Source organism: Protomyctophum bolini (assembly GCF_963924005.1).
Source record: "Protomyctophum bolini genome assembly, chromosome: 20".
In the NCBI taxonomy this organism is placed as follows: Eukaryota; Metazoa; Chordata; class Actinopteri; order Myctophiformes; family Myctophidae; genus Protomyctophum; species Protomyctophum bolini.
This window is the reverse complement of record NC_137881.1, coordinates 39,414,593-39,441,165: the sequence shown is the minus strand read 5'-3', so window position 1 is coordinate 39,441,165 and position 26,573 is coordinate 39,414,593. Positions and strand designations below refer to the sequence as shown.

At 41.0% G+C, this 26,573-nt stretch overlaps 1 protein-coding gene across 1 annotated transcript; it reads right to left on the bottom strand.

The window, feature by feature from the left end:
• Nucleotides 1-11,475: 11,475 nt before the first annotated feature.
• On the bottom strand, nucleotides 11,476-16,052 carry LOC308335374 (uncharacterized protein; the record flags this gene model as incomplete). The annotated part of the gene is made up of 6 exons (XM_080792390.1): nucleotides 11,476-11,512; nucleotides 11,930-12,041; nucleotides 12,467-12,564; nucleotides 14,091-14,201; nucleotides 15,454-15,642; nucleotides 16,045-16,052. 6 exons carry the CDS (start codon nucleotides 16,050-16,052, stop codon nucleotides 11,476-11,478), a joined length of 555 nt encoding a protein of 184 aa, XP_080648516.1.
• Between the last annotated feature and the right edge of the window lie 10,521 nt (nucleotides 16,053-26,573).

Sequence of the window (26,573 nt, the reverse complement as noted above, 5' to 3'; positions counted from 1 at the left end):
CTCAGAGCCAGATTTACTAAGCCTTTTGGACCTCAGTTTAGATACTGTCTGCACTTAAATTTAATTTAAGATGCAAGGCCTTTGTACACAAACTGTAAATGTGTGTTGTTAGTGCAACATACTTTCATTTTATCGAAGCTGTTTCGTGTTGATATGGCTCCTTGTGTCAGACCAGGCACCAGTTTCTCTGCCATGTCAGCCTGCACAGAGATCACCTTCTCAATGGCAAGTATAGACACCTGGAAAACATTTCAAGCAGAAGATTTTGTCATTTCAGTAAGTTTAGCTCATTTGGGGTGATCATTCATAAATGTCAAAACCATCTATTAGCTTTTTGTTATTTGGTGATCTGAGTAGCATCCTATTAATAAATGTACTCACTGTATCACCAGGCAAGCTGTTGTTCCTGACTATGTTATCTGGTATGACAAAGTCGTGGTTACACAGTGCCGTTTTCATGCATTTGAGCAGGTGGGGGGTGTCAGGACAAAAGAACAAATATGCTCCATCAAAACATGGATGGGCAATGTATGTCCTGTCCATCGATTGGCCGTTATGAAGGCCAGCCTCCCGCCACATCGCCTGGTTGGATGAGTCCATGTCAGAACACTAGAAGGTGATATAGAAGGTAAGAACATTCATTGACATCATTTTAATAGCAAAGCTGAGAATGAAGCTTTTACAAAGCCAATAACTGGTTTGTTCATATAGGATGTGGTGGTAAATTAAAGGCTAAAGCCTGAACGTACCACAGCAACGACTTGTATGCCGCGCTCTCCACATGCCACACTTATTGATTTATAGGCCCAGAGATCTTTCCCTGACACCGAAGGCCCAGTGTAATCGTACGCCACAACCTGCTTAAAATCTTTGGTTAATGAGGCCAGAATGGTGGTCAGCACCTTTGTGGCCAACATCCCATTTTGGGGGGGGGGCAAGGTTACTGTACCCAAAATAGTTTTGCTCCCTGCGTCGTATTGCATTTCTTTTTTGATGACCATTTCATCAATCTATTAAAAAAAGGAGAAAAACAATATATATTCCATTGAAATGTGCAGATGAAACAAAATACTTTATAGGCTATGGGAGTGAAACAATTTATTTTCAATAAGCAACATGACTAAGTTCAACGGTGTGCAGTCATAAGTCTGTATGTCTGTTCTGTAAGTGTGTCTTTTGGAAAATACTATACTGTGTATGTATTTGTTGTTAATCATTCTGATTTTATCGTACTGATGAAACTACCGGTATACAAATTAACTATACATTTTTATTTTAAGGTACCTTCAGGACAGCAAGGCGGGCACTGGTAAGAAGATGCTGCAGTTTCAGCACCATTAAGTCCAGGATTTCCATTTGGATTCCTGGTGCGAATGCTATGGCCTCCAGGCGCCTGCTGAGTGTCCGGTAGGATGGCATGGGCAAATTCATCTCTAGAATGTGTAAAGATATTTTATCAAAGTTAGTACCTTGTTGTCTCTTCGTGTTAGGAAGATGTAAATATGTTATAACAAGTCTAGGGCTCATACCTTTTCTCAAAAATTCATAGCCACTGATCCCTGCATGTGGCAACTCTGACTTTGAAGCATTTGCTTATAGTTGCAGATGACCATTTACTGACCCTGTCTGCAGACTCTGCTGGTTGAAATCTACAGTATAACCGGCGAGAAGGGAATATGCAGAGACATGAACATGTGCCACAATCTTTCAAGGTAGCGGTAATCAAACCTCTACTCAAAAAGCCTACTCTTGATGCAGGCATTCTAGCTAGCTATAGACCTATATCGAACCTTCCGTTTCTCTCCAAAATTCTCGAGAAAGCGGTCGCCAAACAGTTATGTGACTTTCTACAAAACAACAATTTATTAGAAGGCTTTCAGTCGGGCTTCAGAGCTAACCATAGCACTGAGACGGCCCTGCTGAGAGTTACAAATGACCTCCTGACTGCAGCAGATAATAACCTCCTCTCCGTACTGGTGTTGCTGGACCTTAGTGCTGCATTCGACACTATTGACCACCACATTCTGCTACGGAGACTGGAACATCTGGTTGGCATCAGGGGTGCCGCACTGAAATGGTTCGAGTCCTATCTGTCTGATCGTTTTCAGTTTGTAGAGGTCAATAATGGCTCCTCTACACGTGAAAAGGTCAAATACGGAGTCCCACAAGGCTCTGTGCTTGGACCAATACTCTTCTCCTTATATATGCTCCCTCTGGGCAACATCATCAGGGAACACTCCATACATTGTCATTGTTAAGCAGACGACACTCAACTATATCTATCGATGAAACCGAACGAAACGGACCAATTAGTCAAACTTCAAGCATGTCTTAAAGACATAAAGAGTTGGATGGCACGTAATTACCTACTCCTCAACTCTAACAAAACGGAAGTTATCGTGATCGGCCCTAAGCCCCTGAGAGACAAGTTGGTCGATGGGAACTTTTCTCTAGATGGCATTACCTTGGCCTCCAAGGCCACTGTGAGGAATCTGGGGGTTACCTTTGATCAAGACTTGCCTTTCAAATCTCATATCAAACAAATCTCAAAGAATGCTTTTTTTCACCTGCGAAATATTGCAAAGGTCAGGCACATCCTGTCCAAAAATGATGCAGAAAAACTTGTCCACGCCTTCGTTACCTCAAGGCTGGACTACTGCAACTCGCTATTATCAGGCTGCCCAGGCAAGTCTCTGAAAAGCCTACAGTTAGTTCAAAATGCTGCGGCGCGTGTGTTGACAGGTACCAGAAGAAGAGACCATATCACTCCTTCACTGGCCTCCCTAAACTGGCTCCCGGTCAAATACAGAATAGAGTTCAAAGTTCTTCTTCTCACTTACAAAGCTCTCAATGGTCAGGCACCACAATATCTCAAGGATCTCATTGATCCCTACAAACCAAATAGAACAGCAGTGCGTTTGCAATATGCAAACATGCTTACTGTTCCAAAAATATCAAAAGTTACAATAGGAGGCAGGGCGTTTAGGTCCCAGGCACCGCAGCTGTGGAACCTTCTCCCGGCTTCGGTCCGTGGGGCTGACACGCTCTGCACATTCAAGACTAGGTTGAAAACCTTTCTCTACGACAAAGCCTATGGCCAGACTTGTCTCCGGGTCTAGCTGGATACCATGGTCGTACATTGTTGTGTGGGTTTGTCTCCCAGCAGTACTTGTAATATACACTATATAGGCTCCAGTAAGGCCTGCCACTAATCCAGAATCCGGGGAATCTCTCCCCGGAGTCTCTTTTCGTCCTCCCCGTCGCAGTTCTGTGGACCTCTAACATTAACCCCCAACTGACTGCCGAGTGTGACCGTGGATCAGGCCTCTTCATGGAGCCCACCAGAAGTGTGACCTGGACCCGGCCTCACAGAGCTCGACCTGGACCTGGACCTCTAACATTAACCCCCAACTGACTGCCGAGTGTGACCGTGGACCAGACCCCTCCACGGAGCCCACCTGTTGCTTGCTCTGGGTGGATCTTTGTTGGTTGTAAAGTGTCTTGAGACAACTTGTTGTGATTTGACACTATAATAAAATTGAATTGAATTGAATTGAACATGCAAGCACTGGCAGTGACTGTCACCCTTATATCACACCCTACCAATAATTCAGCAGTGGCTTGGTCGTGTGTTGTAAATCAGTTTGTTTACTGTATTGGTATGGTTGTATGGAATTAACGTTTGGTGCATACGTTAATCCCATCTCCCAATCATCCCCTATGTTCAGACCACTGATGTTCATTCTTTCCCTCTGGTCGTCAGCCTTGTTGACATGCACTTCTTCACTGCCTTTGACCCAGAAATTAGTTGGGTAGAATTGCTTCTGTTACTACCTTGCTTTAAAGCACTGTAAGTAGTGATGTGGTTATTATCTCACCTGCTTTCCAGGCTCTGAAGTTGGTCAGGATTGAAGAGCAGGCTAAGCATCTTATTCTGAAAGAGGAATAGTGAAAAATGGAAAATGAAAAGAGAAGCCTTTTTGCATTAATGAAGGTTTTGAAACATTGCAGTTAAAAAGCTCCTAGTTGGATCTCGGGATCAAGCTGATGGTCCGCCGACAGGCGAGCCCACCGTCCGTCCCAGGCCTTCTGGCGCCTCCCGATGCTCTTAGCTGAGTGTCCTGCTTGGGGTCCGGAGCATAAATAAAGCATATATAATAATACCTTCATCTCTAGCTCAACTTTGAGTTCAGCGATCCGTCTGCGTGGGTCTCTGTCTATTTCCTCTGCAGGTTCTTCGTCTTGTTCTGCAATCAAGAAAGTGGACAGTGGCAGTGACAACCTCAGCATGGCTGTGATGGAAGGTGTCTGGTGCATCTATGTTTCAAAGACCATGGTATTGCATGTGTGTGGCAACATCTTCATACTCTAGTTTCAATTTCAAAAGTAGGGAAATGGGTTACCTTTTCCCACATTTCTCAGTAATGTGTAATGTGACTGCCACTGTCTTACCCCTTGTCCCTACACTTCTTTGTCTTTTAAAAATAAATATATTTAAAACAATATTTTAAATAGTTCAAATAGCTGATCTACAAGCTCAGTGTGTCGATGTAGATCTGGCTATTTGGAGTATTTTTAAAAAGGTTACCCAGAAATAAAGAAGGGTCCCGCACACTGACAGAAACTTGCCAAAAATGGGTTAGGGCTCTAACCCTTAGGGCTCTTTATTGGTCAACGTTTCGGTCTATTGGACCTTCATCAGGACAGACAATATGTGGAGTATTTTAAAATGTGTTTCAAAATATTAAAGACAAAGCAGTTTAGGCATAAGAGGTAAGGCACCGGCGAAAATAAGGCCCAAGGTCCTTTTAATAAACATGATATTTTTGTTCATGTTTGATGTTCATGTTATATACACTTAATTACAAATGTTATGTTCTGCATGACTGTATCCCATGTCGCTTTACCTGTTGATGTATTGGTGTAAGTGTGATCCAGCAGTGTTCTGCAAGTGCTCCCAGTCATGCAGATGCCCTCAATAATACGGGGATTGCTCATTTGATCACTGACTGAAGTAGGGAGAAAACAAACTTTTAAAACTGGGTGATTGAAAAGTGATCCTTAATATGTTCTGATTAAGTTCATGATTACACTTAATTAAACGGGTTCTGTTCTTGATGAGATCAACCTATGTTATTATTTTTTACCAGTTGATTGCCTGCTGTAACTGTGATCCATGCCAATGCTGTTAGTCATGCAGGGGTTCTCTGTCACACTGGGGGTCTCAGATACACCAGCGCTCTCAGACACACAGAGGGTCACAGGGCTCTCAGACACGCCAAGGGTCACAGGGCTCTCAGGCACATCGGAGCTCTCAGGCACACCGAGGGTCTCAGGCACACCAGAGCTCTCCGACATACTGGGGGTCTCTGTCACACTGGGGTCTCGGTCACACAGGGGGTCACAGTCATGCAGAGCTTGATCATTTGATCAGGGACTGCATTAGGCAGAAGATGCCCAGAGGGATGCAACTGGGCTTTTGAAAAGTGATCCTAGTTTTGAAAAGAAAAGAAGAATTATTAACTTTTCAATTGACACTGAAATAGCATTGTATGTGTTTTTACAGTGTCCTACCTCACAGATCCTTGCCCACTTTGTGGGTTTCCAAGGTGTGAACCCATCTGACCCAGCTCTTTTAAGGGCTTTTGCCCATTGCTTTCTCCTCACAAGGTCTTTGGGAAATGAAAAGAATGTCTTGTGTGGCCCAGGCCCTGTCCCCCTGGACTTACAGTGTGGTGCTGCATAGCCAACCATTTTTAACTGTTGTGAAATAACCCATTAAATTAGACAAATAAGGAATTTTATCAGAGATTGTTGTATTGATCATACTTCATATTATCACGTATCTTTCCCGTCCATCCCTAATCAGTGTCATGTCCCTCAAAATAGTAGCAATACAGTACTTGAATAAAAATGCTTAGTTGGCACTGCAGGTCAGTCCTTTAAATTAATTCAATTTCATAACATTTATGCATGTATTTACAAATATGTCCATAACATGCCAGCTCTAATCCATTTTCAGTAGGAGTTGAACGAGCAACAAAGTAAGTAGGTCTTGACCTAAAAAACAATTATGATTCTAGCATATTCCATTGTTTACTAATAAGCATTTTAATACACCTTGGTTTCAGTGAACAGTGAAACCAAGGTGTACTAAAATGCTTATAAGTAAATGATGGAACATGCTAGAATCATAATTCTAATTGTAAAGTACAGACATGCAGCTTGAAAATGAGACATTTCCTGACATTGTGGTCATATCGCACATATTTCTATTGTCATTCAAAAAGTCGCGAAATCTGGCCCAATGCACAATAAGATCTTATTAAGAGTGTCCAGTCAAAGGGTTAATCGCATATCAATATTCAACCTGAGAACAGCGAGAAACCTTTTTGTTATGTTTTTTGGTATCCCAGTGAATCAATTAATACTGACTACAGGATACCACTCATTTTCAACATTTTACTGTCATTAATATACCTGTTAATAATAAATAATAAAAAGTCACCCCATTCTGTGTTGCCTAGAACTGGAGGTCTGAAAAAAAATTAGTAACAGTAACAAGTACATCTCAGTGACATCACAAAGCTGTACTTACTTCATATTGTTACTGTTTTTTGTCAGACCTCCAGTTCTAGGCAACACAAAATGGGGTGACTTTTTATTATTTCCAGTTTTCAGTACTATAGAAAGGCGCCCAGTGAGAAACGTTCCGCGGTGAAAAAAAAGGTGCGATTAATTTATCTGTAGTTAATCGCGATTAATTTTTCTGTAGTTAATAAATCTAAATTAATCGCAATTAGTCCCGGCCCTACTTGAAACATTAATTAATTTGAATTATCTAAACATATTCCTCTCATAATGAGACCTTGTTATGGCAGAAGGCCATACCAACATAAAGAACATCGTCTGGTGTAATGTATTACCCAGGGATTTGCTTTTTCTTTTGCTATATATATATATGAGTATTTTATCCACCCGTTTCCAAAAACAAAATCAGTAGTAATTCAAGATACGACCAAGACAAATTTGGTCCATGGCTGAGATCAGAGGACAAGGCCTTGAGACTACAACTCAGATTAATAGTATGCAGTAAGGAAACTTGTACTTACAGTATGGGCATTTATATCAAGACATGAAACTAATTAACCAATGCATCAGTGACAGCCATTGATGGATACATCATAGCCTCAAGTGCTTTGTGGTAAAACCTCAGACCATACTAATGTGTAAATGCATTAGAAGGCATTCATCCATATGACAAAGAGCCACATACATTACATTCAACTTAATAGAAGAAAAGAAAAACATGCATTAACGCCACACATCAAACAAACAAGAACAAAATACACAGCATTAAAGCGACACATACATTAAAATACACAAAATACACACAAAAAGTGCAAACATGCTTTTAAGCCACACAACTCAAACGAAAATAGTGCAAAATGCACACACATGCATTTAATCCACAAGTATATTAAAACAAATAAAAACAAAATCCACAAAATCAGTGCAAACTATTTATCCAGTTCATCTGTGTACTACAGATGAACTGGAGTCCTATGGAAACCGTGTGGGACTGTGTAGAAGCGTCGCCCGATCTTGATCTTAGTGTGATTTTCACAGTTTGGCATGACGACCATTGCATCATAACGGACCATAATAATACTGGCCTGGCATTTGGTCCATTTTACTACGCATCACTGGATAGTAATAGTTTGACATTACTGACGTATTTCAGTACCGTAGTCCCTAATCAGTGGTCCGGGGACCATCAGTGGTCCTGACCATCAGTGGTTCCAGGATATGATTGAGAATTATAAAACAGGATTTTTTCGAGGAAGCAATCCGATTGGTTGAAACAGCTTTCTAGCCGTGCTTCAAACCAGCATGATGCAACGCCTAATCAAAATAATTCAGCTGCTCTGTTATCCCAGAACGCAGGAGACTCTGTGGCTAAGCTAGATAGTTTCTTGGTACATTTGTGGTCGTAGTGGTTACATCTGTCATTAAAAAAGTATGATTATTTGCGATTATCTTAGTTTTAAGGGTAATTGTTGAATAATTGCAATATTACACTAAAGGGGCCACCCCCTCTCGTGTAATATTGCTTAAATTGTAACCAAATGGACCCTCATAGATATTTTACTCTCTGAAGAGTAAAAGTATTGTTAAACATCTGCATCACTTAATTTACACAAATTAGAGAATGTAGAAGAATTGTCATTTTGATCAACGTGTTTGACAACAAAATACATTTTGGGTCTGAGAGACTTAAATCTCATCAAGTAGTGGTCCGTGGCTGAAATGTCAAATAAATAATGGAACTTGACATGAAAAGGGTTGAAAACCACTGCCATAACCCATGCATTAAGACCTGAGGAAAATAAGACCCTACTTCATCATACATACAACCTCACAAAAGTAAAAGCTATTTTTGGACATGAAGTTTTCACCGTACAGACTATATTATATAGCTAAAATCTAAAATTACATGTGTTTTTTTTAACCATGTTGAACATGAATGTGTTGACTCTTTTGATTTGTGCTTAAGATAGCAGCAGTCGATAGTGCCAGACCGCACCTTATTGACCCCGAGAGCCACCATAGGCGCGAGATCATTTGGCATGTAATGACGTAAAAATGAACTGCACCCAGTCGGAGATAGCTACAATACTTGCTAGCACCGCTTTGCAGCTTGTGAACATCCATTTCCGGAGTTACACTAGAGAACGCAGACGAGCCACGTTGCTTTTCAGACACAGTTGCTTTCACTGCAGTCAGCTCAGAGCCACTGTTGCGGGGGAAACAAGCAACGAGGTCTATGAAAACAAGCCTTAAAGAAGCAACTATAGGCCACATGAGCACTCTTGCTGTGTATATTAAACAGTAAAACTATTATAGTAAAGTAACTGTTATCAACCCCCAGGAAGGCTCCATGGAAATGAAAATAATAATACAACCTGCTACAAATAGCAGATCTACAAGCATCATTGGGATGTGTTAGAAGAAGTGAACTGCCATTTTCACTGTTCATCATACAAGGAAAGGAGGTATTCTGTAGGGCCTAATAAGAGGATAAAAGGAGATGGCAAGGCACAGTCTACGGCAACTTGCCTTCACAAATTAATAAAGTTATATTTGAGGTTTAACCCATTTAGGCCTGATGTCGAAATTAAAAAAGAATGTCTTCTAAATCATGATAGTTTCTGAAATATGTTTCTATATCAGTGGTGCTCTAGCCTCGATACCCAGGCTTTCATTTCGTCTGCTGATGAAAGATGAAAGTGGTGCTCAATCTTTCATGTCAAGAACCCCCAGAATTATCTGTATTTGGCCATGGACACCCATCTGAAAATATATTGTTCCAGGGACCCCCACAGAAGCAAAGATTTGAGTTAAAAACTTTCGCTCTGAAAGAATATATATTCAAAAATTTGCGCCAGATTGTAAATCTGCTATTTTTCAATAGCTTAAATATTTAAAAAAAAATTGTTCAATGTTTAGTTCAATGTTTGTTATAAAAAAAATCACACCCGTGTGAAGTGAGGGGTGCTAATAGTCTAACTCATGTTGATTAGGTGATGTAAAACAAACATTAAACGCCATTAACAATAAATAAATAATATGACGTAAACGTTACATTATGTAAATTTTCCCTTTATTGTCAATGCAAACCTGTGTATTGGAGGGTCTAGCGCCCTTCAAAAACGCCATTGACAATAAAGAGAAATTAATGTCTGTTTTGTCACCAACACAAACATTAAATCCCATTAACAATACAGATAATTTAATGTTTGTTTTAAGACCGTTTGTTTTACATCAAATACATCACCTAATCATAAGAGTGCCCCTCACTTCACACAGGTGTGATTTCTTTATGATCAGCACTTTATTTGGTTTTTTTTTACAAATAAACAGAAAAAACGAACACAAGCAACAACAACAGAATACAAGTATGCATGGACATTATGTATGTGCACAGAAACATAATATAGACAAGATAAACAAAGTTAGTTCACACGACCAGCATCATCAACCGTATCGTATGTATATCAAGCCAACGAACAATCAAAAGGACATTGCCTGACCATGGATCACATCAAGGGCCTGCAACATGACTGAGGAACACGTGCCACTACAAATCATATTTATCTAACTGGTTAACCCATTTTTACCTGAGATCAGATTAAAAAAATGTCTGTTTGAAAATGACACTTTTTTGAAAAAGCTATGTTTCTATGTCAGTCGTTCTTCGATTTTTCAATAGCAGACCTACAAGCTAGTAGGAGCTTGTAGATCTGCTATTTTTCAATAGCTAAAGCATAGCATGAAGCTAACACCAAAAGGGGTTCCACTTCCCGCCCCAAAATGGGATAACTTCTCCAAAGCCCCTCAATACCAAGCTGAGTGAACCAGACATGTGCTGGAGGCAAATCCTGAGACTTCCATTCTTTAACGATCTTCCTGCCCACCATTAATGCTGTATGAATCCAGTCAGCTAGAGGCGCGGGGAGGTGTTTTAATGGCGATGGAGGATCACCCAGAATGGTTTGTGATTTGCATTATATTCTCATGACTAGCACACCATAGACTAGTCTGTGCCCTCGGGCACTCCCACAACACATGAATAAGTGTACCGGGGTCCTCACCACACCTCCAGAAAACCGGACTCTCTCTGAGCTTAGCCCTGAACAATCTTCTCGGAGTCCAATAGACTCTTATTCATTTATTTTAAATTGAACTAACTAAGTTCACGACATAAAGTTGTATTGAAATTAAATTGTTTACATTGGTGGGTTGCTGGCCACAGGCTCACCAAGTAAAAATAAAACGGAGGAATTGTTCAGTGAGTTTATGTTTCAATCTGTTGGAATAAATGCATCAAGACAGTTCTGGTAAAGATCTCCAAAGTCCAAACATGATGCTACATTCATTGTAGAGACATCTGTAGCATGATGTGGATGAATAAACTGCTCTCAAATCAACCTAAATGTTTGCACATACTGTGGTTTTGTGGTTATAAATGCTGATCAAAATCTAAGCCATTTGATTGATACAACTAGAAAAGTCAAAATCTTGGAAAAATTGCAAAGTCTGGTTGCCGCAATCGCTTATATAGGCCCCTCCCACTATTGTTGCTAGCCAATTACATTGTCACATCACCCCTGTGATCATGTGTAAGTAATTTGGAGTTATCCCCCCAAAAATCAAATTCTGCAACAAACGGTTACATTATTTGCATTTGCGGTGCCCCCTATGAATGAAAATGGAATTGCTTTTGGCTCTGCGTTGATTAAACCACCCACGACATGCAATTCAAATTTGTGATGGATTGGACATTCCGTTTGTGATTTGTGATATTGTTTTGTAAAAACAGGCCCCTCCCACTAACTAACGATTATGGCCGAACGATACGGACTACCAAACTTCTACACCTTTCATTCAACTCCCCCCCCCCCCCACGTAGGTTTACAGCACCACGATCCAAACAGCAGGCATGGATGGTCTAAGATGAGGAAATATCAGTCCTAATAAATGAACAGAAGAGCCTCCTTCTCCTACCATGTGATGTTTCTAATTCTCTTCTCATTGATATAAAGGAAGGCTGCAAGCATGCGTGTAGCAGCAGGTGGAGGAGGTGTGTGAAGACACTGTCTGTGGACCTGCTCCGACAACCATCATAGTGTCTTTTTTGAGTTGGGCATTTTCAGTGTTGCGAGTCATATCCTACTCAAACTAAATAAATTCCCCATCAATACTAATAATAAAGTCTTTCACCTATTGGTCTGGAACAGTAAAAATAATGACGACGCAACCCTTACCTAAAGCTACTGCCAATCCATACCATCATCATCAGAATGATTTTAATTGGCGAATTTATGTTTTCACACACAGAGAGAGAATCGATGAGCGGATGAAATACCTCCATGTGAGGTCAGATGGATGCTGCCATCGTGTGCTGTCAGAACGTGGCTGTCCGGCCACATGGGTCATCAGGTTCAGCAACTCTGTCTTTGCGTGTGTGACTGTCGAGACTAGCCGGGAATGAGAACAAAAACAACCCATTTAGACCTGAGGACGGTTCTACAAAGGTCTTCTAAATCAGTTTTCTGAAATACCTATGTTTCTGTATCAATGGTGCTCAATATTTCATGTCAAGGACCCCCAAAAAATATATGTAATTGGCCACCGACCCCCCCTCCCCCCATCTGAAAATATGTTGTTCCAGCGACCCCACAGAAGCAAAGATTTGACTTAAAAACGTTCGCTCTGAAAGAATATATATTCAAAGATTTGCGCCACATTTTCACGACCTTTCAGCATAGCGTAGCTATTTTTCAATAGCTTTCAAACACCAAAAGGGGTTCCCGCTCAGAATGGGTTAAATAATACACATGCATATTATGAAGGCTACAAGTTGCTGGATAAGATGGGAAGATGTGCATTATAATATACTCACTCTGTGCATCAGCAGGATGCTCAGTCATGTGTCTTTTGACCATGTCAATGTAGGCTAGCTTCTTCTGCAGCCAGTAGGACTCATTTTCAACCGTTGGTCTGCAAGAGTAAAATAAATATCATGCAACCCATACATCTTTTTTGTCTCCTTAGAATAACGACACGGTGGGGAACTATGCACAAAAAAATTAATTTCATCCACTGTTACTTGAGAGACCGTGATGTGACAATAAAGTTGATTCTAATTTCCAATCCAGGTTGACAGTATGAAAAATAGCGTCATCATCGGCATTATTTTATTCACCAAATAATATATGCTTTCACAAATGGGGATGTGGACTTGGTGAGGTTGGTTTAATTACATTAAGTTCTCAGTTTAGACAGACAACAAATTAAAAAGGAAAAAAATCACAGCTGTGTGAACCTCTCTCTCTCAGGCAACAGTTCAGCACTATCTCTCTTTCTGGCACAACAGCGCCACTGTTGCCCCTACTGGTACTTTAAACATAGTAACATAGTCCCATAGTGACATTGCTGTTCCTTGGAGTGGTTGCACCACTCAAAAACCAGCAGCATAAGTACTGTGTCGGGTCACCTCACCACAAACCACCAGAATAGCTTCAATGCGTTTTGGCATAATAGACTTCACTGTGCAAGTCTCTACAACTCTATTGGAGGGATGGAACACCACAAACGCGGTGTTTAGGGCAGTGTTGTTTTTGGCAGCAAATTTCTATTTTAGTTTAGTCATAGTCTTTGGACTGAAACTTCATTTAGTTTTTGTCATATTTTAGTCACCTGGAATGTCTTAGTGTTAGTCTAGTTTTAGTCGACTAAACGTCATAAGATTTTAGTAGACAAAATCTACAGTTGATTTAGTCGACTAAAATGTATTTTGGCGGGCTTTGATGCCGTCGTAATGAGTGTTTTTACACTTGCTGAAAATAGACGATCTACAAGCTCACAACGCGACGCGTTGTGAGCTTGTAGATCGGCTATTTTCAGCATGCAACCAAAGTGTAAAATGACTTATACTGGATATATTGTCCACTAGTCCCTTCTTAACATTTTAGTCTAGTTTTTATTTGTCTACGAAATTGTCAGTATATTTAGTCTTAGTTTTAGTCATCGTAGCTTAGTTTTCATTTAGTTTCCATTCGTTTTTGTCAGTGAAAAAAGGTAGTCGAAGAACATTTTTCGTCTTAGTTTTAGTCGACGAAAACAACACTGGTTTCATGGAGGGTGCACATAAGGGTGTGATTTTATTTAGACGAGAGGCTGGTCTGCATTTATGCGAGCCCCGGAAGTCATCGGTGCTATGGACCAGAGCTGGAGTGCCTAACGCACTCTTTGGTTCGATTACCGACAGGCCGGACCATTTACTGCATGTCCACTCTCTAAACATCTGTCAATAAAAGCTGAAAAGCCAGCAAAATTACCAAAATATGTATTTGCATGAATAAATATGATTGCATTTGCTCATATGATATGTGGGCAAAATAATAACAGCCTATCATCAAATGTTTTTACATGTTCTCATTGGTTTATTGACTATTGTGGAGGTAGATCAATGTGAACCATGGTCCCACTGCTCCCTCTAGAGGATACTCAGGGAAGTGCACTACCTTGATGTGGATCTGTCAGCATGTCCTCTCTTGGTGGGTTTTGGTTGTACAGAACTCGCAACTTTGTGTTCTGGCTGCTCTGTCTTGATCCGTTTGGCCACCGGCCCACCGCTAAAGAAAAACAAAAAAGTCAGGAATTGTTTAATGAGCTTATGTTTCACCGGGACTGGCATGATGCAGTTATTAGCCTACATACAGTCATTGTAGAGACATCTGTAGCATGCTTTGGATGTGCTCTCAAAACAACCTAAATGTTTGCACGTAGTTTTGTGGTCACTACTCCTAGAGACACTGATGCACATGCGGTTATGAATAGTGATCAAAATCCAAGGCTTCTAAAAGGCCTATTCATACTCAAGTTAGGTGATAAGGTGACCACCGACAACTACAACATGACATTGATTGATTGATGAATTTATTAACAGTTTGCAGAATGGGTACATCTCAACATGAAAGCACAACTCAATACAAAGACTTACTGTGGACAACACACTGATAAAGCATTACACTTGTTCACAACAGGGTCCACCATTTTCAATTCATCAGAACATTTAGAGACGTACAAATATACATGTGCGTCATGTAAGAAACTTATTCAGTAAGAGGGTGAGGATTCTGATTTTACGGGGGCCAGTTTCGAATTGCAGCAGTCCGTTGGTGCCCTTTGAGAGCGGTAGAGCGTTCCACATTTTGGTGGCATAGGAGTGAAATTAATTTAGTCCCTTGTTTATGCCGAATCTGGGTTGCACATGGTTTGTTGAACTCCCTCTGGCGTGGGTGTGAACTTTGTTGACCATAAGGAAGTATTTAGAAAGGTGCAAGATGACCCATTGCAAGATGCTGTACTCTGTCATCAACCCTAAAATGGGCAGGGGTGAGGTGGGTTCGGGCAGTGAGGCCAAGTAGTAGCCTGACCAAGTTGTTTTGGGAAGTCTGGAGCCTTGTTTTATAATATATAAAATATATATATATATATATATTTATATATATATACCCCCCCCCCCCCCAGGTGTTCCCCAAGATTTTTAGGCTATGAAAAGTGTTCCCTGGGACAAAAAAGGTTGGGAAACACTGCCTTAGAGGCCTTAACCCATTTTGGGCGGGAACCCCTTTTGGTGTTTTAAACATTATGTTATAATTTAGCTAATGAAAAATAGCAGATCTTCACGCTACGAGATTGTAGGTCTGCAATTTTTTTTTTATCGTAAAAATGTGGCGCAAATCTTTGAATATATATTCTTTCAAAGTGAATGTTTTTAACTCAGGTCTAAATGGGTTAAACCATTTAGATTGATACAACTTATAAGTTATATAACTACAACCTGGGAATCATCAGGAAAAAAAAAACACAGAAGTGCATTACCTTGATGTAGATTTGTCAGCATGTTCTCTCTCGGTGGGTTCTGTGTGCGCCGACCTCGCATAGTCGTGTTCCGGCTGCTCCGAGTTGATCCGTTTGTGTTGCTGTGTCGTTATGGCCAGATTGGACACATTATGCAAAGCACCTGCATTCACTTTTGTGTAAGTGTTCAAACTGGCCAGCGGCCCACCGCTAAAGTAAAAAAAAAACAATTGTTTAATGAGCTTTTTTGTTCACCAGGACCGTCATGATGCAGTTATTCCAACAGACATGCTACGTTCATTGTAGAGACTCTGTAGCATGCTGTGGATGTGCTCTCAAAACAACCTAAACATTTACTTTGCACACAGTTCTGTAGGTTACTACTCCTAGACGCTGTGATGTATACGGTTATAAATACTTAGTGATCAAAATCTAAGCCATTTAGATTGACACAATTAGAACTACAACCTGGGAGTCATCAGAAAAATGATCAAAAATCACAGATGTACATTACCTCGATATAGATTTCACAGCATGTTCTCTCTTGGCGGGTGGTGGGTAGTACGCTAGCTGCTCTCTGTTGATCAGACATGTGTGTTGGTGTGGTGGTACGGCCGCATGATTCAACACTCTTGGACGTAAGACACCAGTATTCTCTTTTGTCCCAGCGTTGTTCAAACTGGCCATCGGCCCACAGCTAAATTAACAAACAAAGCGGAATTGTTTAATGAGCATATGATTAAATTTGGAGATCTTCATGATGCATTATTCCGACATGCTACATTGTAGAGATATCTCTACAGCATGCTGTGGACATGTGCTCTCAAAACAACCTAAATGTTTGCGCATAGTTTTGTGGTCACTATACTCCTAGCAGACACTGATGCAGTGATGCATACGGTTATAATTAAATAGAGATCAAAATCAAAGCCATTTAGACTGACCACCATTTAATTATAACCGTATGCATCACTGCATCAGTGTCTGCTAGGAGTTAGTAAAACCTGGGAATCATCATAAAAAAAAACACAGATGTACCTTGACGTAGATTTGTGAGCATGTTCTCTCTTGATGGGTGTTGGATGCGCCAAACTCGTAACTTTGTGTTCTGGCTGTTCCATCTTGATCCGCTTGGGTTGGTGTGGTGGTGATATGGCCACATAATTCGACACTCTTGGACGCATAAAGGCACCGGCATTCACTTTTGTGTTGGCGGTGTTCAAATTGATCCTACCGTTATGAGAGTGAAGCCCCAATGGCGTGGTCACGTTCACCTCAGACCGAGTTAACGTATCCCTAGGTGTTCGTCGGCTCACATTTTCCTTATTAGACTTGCAGTAGTAGTAGGGATCAAAGGTAGAGGTCGGCGACAGGACGTCGGCCTTTGGTGGACGAACTCTCATGGCTGGCTTTACCTACAGTAGAAAACAAAATGCATGGATCAAAGAACGAAAAACATGAGGGAGGGCAACATTGACAACCACTGTGAAATCCGAGCACTCGGATACCGCGTTAGCATGTGGAAATCTATTTGTAAAACCACGAAAAGCATCTCTTCCACTATTACTATTTACTAGTCCATTAGTTGGGTCTTCTTTCAGGGCCTCCGGCCCATGGAGAAGCTCAGGATGGATTGCGGTGAGCCTATCCCAAATTAGCCCCTTCTTGACGGGGAAGTCAAGGGAACATCATTGATGGATATTTTGGTTTGGTGAGTAAAGCGATCATGTCCATGTTTCATCATCATACTCCCGTCCAAAAGGGGCCGCTGTAACTCACTGTTTGATAACCTCTGAACTCACTTCACATTCCTCATGTGAAGTGACACGTCAACTTAGTGGTCCTCCCCTGCCATAGGGGTCGCCAATATTCCATTTTATTAGCCTATGAACCCCAGACGAATCGTTTCCTAGGTCCGAAATATTGTTTTGTTTCATGTCGTATATAATGTATCCCGGACTTCGGTCCGGGGGAGACTTTTCAAGATGCTGTTTCTGTAAATCCATTCCTCTCCCCGGAAAATATCAATGGCGAATATATCCCTTTGAAAAGCATTCGCTGACTGGCTGTGTCTCTCTCTGTTCATTGTGTTACGTCATTCTTCTTGTAAGTAATTATACTCTTTTCCTCAAGTATTGCCTTTACCCTAAAGTATTTATCTGTAAAAGGTTCATTTATATAAGATTATAGTTTATCAGTTCAACCTTACTACATTAAATATAAAGTTTATATATCCACAGGGTGCGTAAAGGATTTACAACCCTTTACCATATCTAAAGTAATTAGACTTCAGTACTTTTACCCGAGTACATTACCGGCATCTCCTCCACTGGAGTCTAAAGATTTATTACCACCTAGTTCGGAGGCTATCTGAGACGATGTCTTTCAAAACCCGGTATGCCGTATGCTTCCCATAGCAGCAGAGTTAGCCTGCTCCTCCGAACATTAACAGCCATTAAGGCTATTGGACATTAATTAGTTACAATGTCTATTTTGGGGGACAAACCCCCAAAATTAGTTATCAATATGGTCCTTCGAAAGTGTGCTTTAAAGAGTTTAAATGCTCTGACAAAGTTAAACGAACTAGCGTAGTCCAAATAGCCTAGGTTTTCCGATCTTTTTCTTATCTCTCTTTCCTTCTGACACGAGGCGCAAGGAATGGGACAGAGACGCAGCCACCATTTTTTTTTTCTCAGCAATAACTTTTCATCGGAACAATACCATATATTTTCTGGAATGGACGCAAACCTGTTTAAGGACAGGACAGCATCAAAACTTTTTATTTTAATCGTCTGCAACCTGGAAGAGTTTCGACTGGCTGCGATCAGCGAAACCTTCCATGAATCCTACCAGCCCCTACGCATTCCCGGCTTCATTTCAAAGTTAAGTAACAATTGATTTATGTTCTTTTTGGTGTGTAATTTGCCTTTTGTCGCTGTCTTATCTGAAACTACTGTTAAAACTGTATATTTGCCCCACTACAGTCATGACAAGGGCGTAACCCTTGGTCATGTCTACTTTGTTTTAATTTACTTTACAAAGAGATGGGAGATGCGGCGCCATCATACATGGGCGTAGATCCTATTTCTGGGTAAAGCTTATATCTATGCCTTCCCTTGAAGCGATTATCGTTTGTCGGATCGCTGTAAGGGGAGGGCAGGGATATTACTTTTAATGCCTTTTTGGTTTCTCTAACTTCGACGGGAGGGACGAGGATACCAGGGGGGTTCTTTTTATACCACAAAAGGTCTAGTTTCTTTCTCATTTCGGCCGGTATCATTATTTTACTGAGTGCTTTCCCCCGCTTATCTAAGAATGAGTGGGTGCGTACATGCGTGTAGTTCTTCCCAGTCTCTGTGTGTGTGAGTGCGTGTGAGAGGAATTCTCTCTCTCTGTGTCGTGGAGCCTTGTCTGATATGAGGTTTCCCTTCCTATTTGTCATGTCTGTATGGGTGTGTTTGGAACACTAAATTAAATTAGTTAGTTTGTTTTCTATTATGTTCATAATAGAGGTCGAATTTCTGATATCTTGCCCGCATTTTTTACTAGAACATAGCTTTTTTGAAGTGTGTGAGTAGAAAGCAATACATTTATCATTTTACGGCCTTTTCAAGAACGCTTTTCTTCCTTGAGTCGACACGAGGATAGAAGGGAATTGTTGAGCATGGACATTGCTATAGTCAGCATATCCGGTTAAGACAAGAGTGCGACGACCAATTTTTACAGATTGTGTCAGACTCCACTCGTCATGTCTTCATATTATTATAATTTGGCATTCCCCTTTTGACATCATGGTATCATGACAATGTACTTTCCCTGGAGACTTCCGCGAATGTTCGCGTGGGGGGCTCTGAGGAGATAATACGACGGTTAGTTCTGGATTAACGACCCAGAATTCACAGTCTGCTCTGGTGAATTTCACCGTTCTAAGACTTTTGACGTCTCGGGCGTCCCGGTTGTGAAGTGATTCAGTTGTGTGCAGGAGTATCCCCTGGGAGTAGTCGTCCCAGCAGGAGCACACGTGGTCATATAGTAATGTGGGGAGATACAGCGAGCTGATTTAGCGATACGGCAGCCATCTTTTGCAGTGGTGTTAGATCAATTAAGGAATATCTCTTCATGTAACATGTGTGTTTTAGTTAAACGGTCAACAGCCCCCCTCTGTCTTACTCTCTCTCTCTCTAAACCTGTTTTTTTGAACCCACAAGATTTGAGGGGGAAGGACAGACTCACTGTTGATGGGTAAAATAGCTGCCGAGAATGTAGGCAGACTACCACATCATAGTCTCCCTCGATCCTTATCTATTTGTGTACTATAAAAAGAAGACAACTCTCTCTAACTGTCTGTACCATGTGGAACAAGTCTCTAATCTCTCTGTTGATTAGGGCCAATTAATCTCCACATGTCTGTTGAAGTTGAATCTGAAATATGCATACTTTTTCTCCCTCTATCCCTTTCATGATAACTATGGTTACTATTTTTGATTGGAATCATTTTATTCAATATTAAGGCTCCTGCTACTCGCTCGAAATATGAAACTGTGCAAATACGTATAGATAAGATCAACACCTGTTGTTCTAAACATACTCTCCCTCCAATAAAATTCGATGATATAGATTGTGGCAGGTTAAGACTGAATATGAATAGATATATAATTTGGTTTCATTTCACTCACCAGAGATCTTGTTTGTTTTTTCTCTTTGATCTCCAGATACGGACTTCTGTGGGGGAATCAGTGGTCAAGGAGGCAAGCACACAGAATTTCAAAATCCACAAATACGGGGGAGATTGAGTCTGACGTTTGATGGTTGCGGACTTCGAAATTCCATTCTTGCCAAAGGTTTTACACTTGATCCGCGATTCCCCGCTCAGAACAGATTAGATTAGGCCCAATACCCCAGAACAATAACTCATAGTTTTCCAGATGGAACAAAGTTATTCCACTCACATTTCACCAGACATTTTTTGTTTTCATGTGTTCATGTTGTAGTCTGTTTGCTAATTGCTGCTTACCAGGCCATGTTTAATCATCTCCAATTAAGTAATTGCAAATATTACATTACTTTTGATTTCATTTGTTTTATAAAAAATATAAAGAAGGTTTTAGCCATTCCATTTCATAATAAGCATAAATTGTTTAAACTGAATTATCCTATTTTTGGACAATCTAAATTTCATTCCATTATGATTAATTTCCCCATCTCATCATATCTGGATTATTTTAAATTTTATATTTGAATCATATTTATCCTAATTTGGAATATTCCTCCCTTAAAACAGTTCACCACTTTCATTTTAAATTGTTTAATATAGGAACATTTTATTATTTTGGTTTTACCATCATGTTGATTGAATTAGGCATGAAATCTCACCAGAATCCATTTGATTCTATATTTGAGCTTTATATGGTACGAAGGCACATCCCCAAAGACATTGTTGAACATCGCGCAGGAGCGCCCCACCATCACAGTACCCCATTACCCCCTCTCCAAGAAATATGATAAGACACCCAGCCAGTTTTCTCCCGTTTGCTGCAGAGATCAAGCATATCTGTACATTGAGAAACTAATGTCGGGTCACCTATACAGGGGGGGGAGGGGGCGAAGAATCGGGCTCCGACAACGAGCCAAGAAGAACTAAAGCAGGCAGTCCGCTCTGACCATGAGCTGATTGACTGTCCAAAGAACTCTCGCAGCAGTTCCGACCACGAGCTGATTGTGAGAATGAACATTTGTTGCTGGGTCCCGAGGGGACCCCGAAGACGAGCTCTAACGAACACTGTTGCCGGCCTGGAGGCTGCACCGGTTGCTGGGTATCGAACCCCGAAGACATCATCAGAGTGAAAAACCATTCTCTCTCTCTCCCACAGTACCATCTAAATAAGGATTTTGTGCCTAGCCCAGTCAATTATTATGTTTTTTTATTTTCATTGTTCCGTTGACATTCTGTTCCATTTCGGCCCATAGTAAAAAGTAAGTTTTCCCCTGAGGATATGATATAGTCACATGTCACATGACCTTTCACTCACCAATGGGATGTAGTTGATGGATATTTTGGTTTGGTGAGTAAAGCGATCATGTCCATGTTTCATCATCATACTCCCGTCCAAAAGGGGCCGCTGTAACTCACTGTTTGATAACCTCTGAACTCACTTCACATTCCTCATGTGAAGTGACACGTCAACTTAGTGGTCCTCCCCTGCCATAGGGGTCGCCAATATTCCATTTTATTAGCCTATGAACCCCAGACGAATCGTTTCCTAGGTCCGAAATATTGTTTTGTTTCATGTCGTATATAATGTATCCCGGACTTCGGTCCGGGGGAGACTTTTCAAGATGCTGTTTCTGTAAATCCATTCCTCTCCCCGGAAAATATCAATGGCGAATATATCCCTTTGAAAAGCATTCGCTGACTGGCTGTGTCTCTCTCTGTTCATTGTGTTACGTCATTCTTCTTGTAAGTAATTATACTCTTTTCCTCAAGTATTGCCTTTACCCTAAAGTATTTATCTGTAAAAGGTTCATTTATATAAGATTATAGTTTATCAGTTCAACCTTACTACATTAAATATAAAGTTTAAATATCCAATGGTGCGTAAAGGATTTACAACCCTTTACCACATATCTATAGTAATTAGACTTCAGTACTTTTACCCGAGTACATTACCGGCATCTCCTCCACTGGAGTCTAAAGATTTATTACCACCTAGTTCGGAGTTTATCTGGCTGTAGGTTGTAATTCAGAACCCGGTATGCCGTATGCTTCCCAAAGCAGCCTAGTCAGCCTGCTCCTCCGAACATTAAAAACAGCCCATAAGGCTATTGGACATTAATTAGTTACAATGTCTATTTTGGGGGACAAACCCCCAAAATTAGTTATCAATCATGATGAGAAGCAGCTTTTTGGTGCCATAATAAAAAAATCTGACTTTTCGGTTTCAAATGGGGCAATGGAGGGAATTGCAACCAAGTAAGTTAGAGGTTGGATACAGCCATGGCATGAACATGCCAAACCAGCCAATAAATGAGCCCATGCTACCAACACATTGTCTTTGGTTTGTGTATGAAATATGCATAAGTGCCAGGGCGTACTATACGCCATAGTGAGATATGGATCAAGTGAAAACATTAATAATCATCACTCATCAGTGTGCTTTAGGCACATTTGTCACAATTCTCACATCTTTGGAGGAATATGAGGCACACAGAATAATGACGCAATTGAGGTGCTGAGGCAGTCTGTCAGCAGACATGACATGAGAATCCAACTTCTCTAGTTTTAAGTACTGTATGCTCTTGCTCTGCGCTCCATTATTTGCGCTATGAGACTGCATAATGCCTGGGCCAGATCCACTACAAGAGCATAGGTCCATAACTCCATGACCATGTAGGAACACATTCGCCTAGTTTCCCCTACTTATAGGCTATATAACAATTAAACAGATTTATTTTTAAGCATCTGAGACACAACTTTAGCACTAATTTTTAGGCATACGTTTTCGGGACCCGATAAAAGTGTAGCACGATATAGCACAACTGTCAGCCAACATTACAGAGGACATCGCCACATTAAAGATTCTATTAACTAATCGTGGAATAATGGCCACACAAAGAACAAGCCATGCAAATTAAGCTTATAAAGAGATGATGATAGAGATCACTCCATAATTACCAAAGATCAACGCCCGTTTGTTCAGCTGGGGGAAAGCTAGACACGTCCAAAACGTAAACACAGCAGACAGCACACATAGCTCTTCCAAACAGAATGCAGATATGAAACGTTAAATTGACCGACAAACTTTAAAGTCAACCTTCACCGGGATTCTGCATTAAAGCCTGCTAAATGTGTCCTGATATATCAGCAGCACAACGTTATGAAACGTAACTGGGAACTAACCAGTTTAGAATGATGTACATTGTACAATGTAGCCTACCGGTAATCTGTGTTTTCAAGTTAACCGTGGTGTAGTAACGGCTCACCTGTCTGAGTTGTCGCCCTTCCTGATGATGATGTGACGTCGCTGCGCGTTCACGGTACAAACGTTGACTTTCTAATCTAAATGATGAAGGGTCGGGTGCGCGCGTGTGCGTGCGTCCGTATACTTGCAGTTTTGTGTATTAACGCGAAAAACACGTCAACCAATATATTATATTAATCATATTAATTAGCAAAATGCTCATTTAAACCCGCATAATTGGGGGGAAATTAAAACAAATAATCATCATAGGCTATTTTAATAGTCCCTTTGTATTCCAATGCTCTGCATTTAGTTATAGTTATGTTAACTTTTATGAACTAAATACAAATACATTGGACTTAAAAAAAAGAGGCAATTGTAATACTAGTAATTAGCTGAAATCAATAATATATCAGTATTCTGATATTACCTGCGGGTCGCATTAAGACCCCCTTTCCACCGGGTGGTTCAGTTCTTTTTTGTTCTTAGTCCATGAGCCAGAGCTCCACAATTGGTGGGAAAAACTAGACCTATATTAAATTGTTTATAGGATCAATACAAGTACATTCATACATGATAACCCTTCCACAGTAGTAGCTTTTTCATATTTTCTATTATTTTTCATAGTTTCCTACATAATGCCTCATTTGCATTCCCATTGGGAACCAACCAGTGGAAAAGGGGCCTAAGTGCTGACCATGATCTATTCATTCTACTGTATAGATGCCTCACACTTACACTAAACACTTCACTTCAGCCCTATACATTTACCAGCCATTTGAAAATAGCAGATCTACAAGCTCACAATGACTCAAAGGTGCTATAATATAAGTGGATGCCTGAAGAATATGGTGCATGTGGTGCATATGTAATGCATGTGATGACAGCAGGAGGTATTTCCTCTTCATTTTGTGGAAAAGTCAAATCTAAGAATTGTGTAGGCCTACAGTCAATTGTGTATTGTTGTTTTGTTTGGTTCTCTGTCTGTCTGTCGGTTGTTCATTGTTTTTTATGTAAATCATCCCATTGTCCTTTTAATATTGCGCCTTTGTTGTTTGTTGTTCATACAAATTATAATAGTATGAAACACTCGCAGGGTGTCGCTGTCTCATGTCAAGACACCACCACTAGAGGGAGCCCAAACACAGCGGATATATTTACAAACCTCCAAACTTACAAACCTCCAAACTAAACCACTGTTGTGTTCACAGCAGCTGCCTGCCACAGAGTATGACAGTCCATGCATACTGTAATACTGATAAAAGTGAACAAAAGAGAAGAACAGTAAAAAAAAAAAAGTAAAACATAAAACTAATAATAATCTAACTATAAATTAACCAAGTATCTGTGTAAATTAACCAAGACACACGCGTTCCACACCCCCACAGGGAGTGCAGTGCCCGGTGGCAAGTCGGTCGGGCCTACGGTTGGTTAGAAGTAGAACCGACTCTCTGACAGGGCCCCTGCCCAGGGCTCCATATATGGAGCTGGCCTGTTCTGACATCATTCTGACGTCTGCATAGACTCCATATTTGGGCATGCCTGACAAAGAACTCCATATGGGCATAAAAGGGACACAGACATAATATCTGGGTGGGTCATGCATTTCCAACTTGCATCATTCCAAGTAGGCCAGTGCCCAACGGACACCACTGTAGAGCAGAGGCGGAAAGTTCTTATAACGGCAGGGGGTTCAAGCAGCCACGCCCCCCCCCCCCCCCCCCCCCCCAGCGGTGGAAAAAAAACGAGTTTTGTTTTTTCGAACAAAAGCCACCTTATTAGCATTTGAATGCGGCATGCGCGGCGGCCCAACACCTATCTTGTAGGTATGTGACTACGTGCATGACAACATGACCACTGGGGAGGGGAAATTTCAGTGGACAGTCAGTGGGTGCATCATTTACTGCAGTGCATATAGATATATTTTGCCAAAATGCAGTGGGTTCAGTCGCGCCTTTGCCAAAATGCCAGGGGGTTCAATCGCGCCTCTGAACCCACGGAGTTTCCGCCACTGCTGTAGAGTCTCCAGCACCACTCTTATAACGAGTAAGACGCGCGAACGCGGGAAGCGAACGCAGATCGTAAATAACAATAACAATTAGAATAAATTACGAATTAGTGAGAACTGTGTAGTACTTAATTAGTGAAAACAGGGAGCAGCCATCACACTCATGTCACCATGACTCATGCGTTCGTGTGTCTGTGCCCTTTGTGCCCATATATGGAGCTGAGTGATTTTTGATGCAACACACTCCATATTTGGACGTAGCTCCATTATGGGCACAAAGGGGACACACACGCACGCACACACAGACACACAGACATGATCTGCTAGGTCTCATAGTAAGTGCTCACTCCATTCGCAATAAGAGTAGGGCCTAGTGCCTATTCTATGTGGTGCCTTCCTATTGCACAATGTGCCAATAGGAAGAAAAAATAGCCTAATCCAAACTATAAATCTATTTTATTTCAACAACAGCGGGGATTAGAATGTTTTAAACAATCTTGGTTGTTCAAAAAGATGAACCCAAAGAAAAAAAAGCACATCCAACACTTAAATTAGTATATTTATATAAGCCATATATAATATAAGCCATTGACTGTTAGCAATGAAAACAGATGATTAAACCCCAATAACAATACAAATCAACAGTACTTGTCCCATTACTTTACATGTGTCTTTAATTCACTGCAAGTTTAGGATTCCCTCTGTTATTTCGGCACAATTTGTGCTCCCGTGGGCACAGCCAGTCACCAGCCACCAGTCAGCCACCTCGCTCACAGGATTGCAATCCTCCATCCTGTCACAATTCTGGTTTTCTAGTAGGCTACCAGTAAGACGCGCAAACGCGGGAAGCGAACGCAGCTGAGACCCTGCAGATCATGTCTGTCTGTCTGTCTGTCTGTCTGTCTGTCTGTCTGTCTGTCTGTCTGTCCCGCTGTTACTGTATATGTGGACCTGGCCCCTTTTGTGCCCATATATGGAGCTGAGTGGACCTGGCCCCTTTTGTGCTCATATATGGAGCTGAGTGATTGCTGATGCAACACACTCCATATTTGGATAAATGTGGACCTGGCCCCTTTTGTGCCCATATATGGAGCTGAGTGATTGCTGATGCAACACACTCCATATTTGGATAGCGGGACAGACACACACACACACAGACAGACAGACAGACAGAT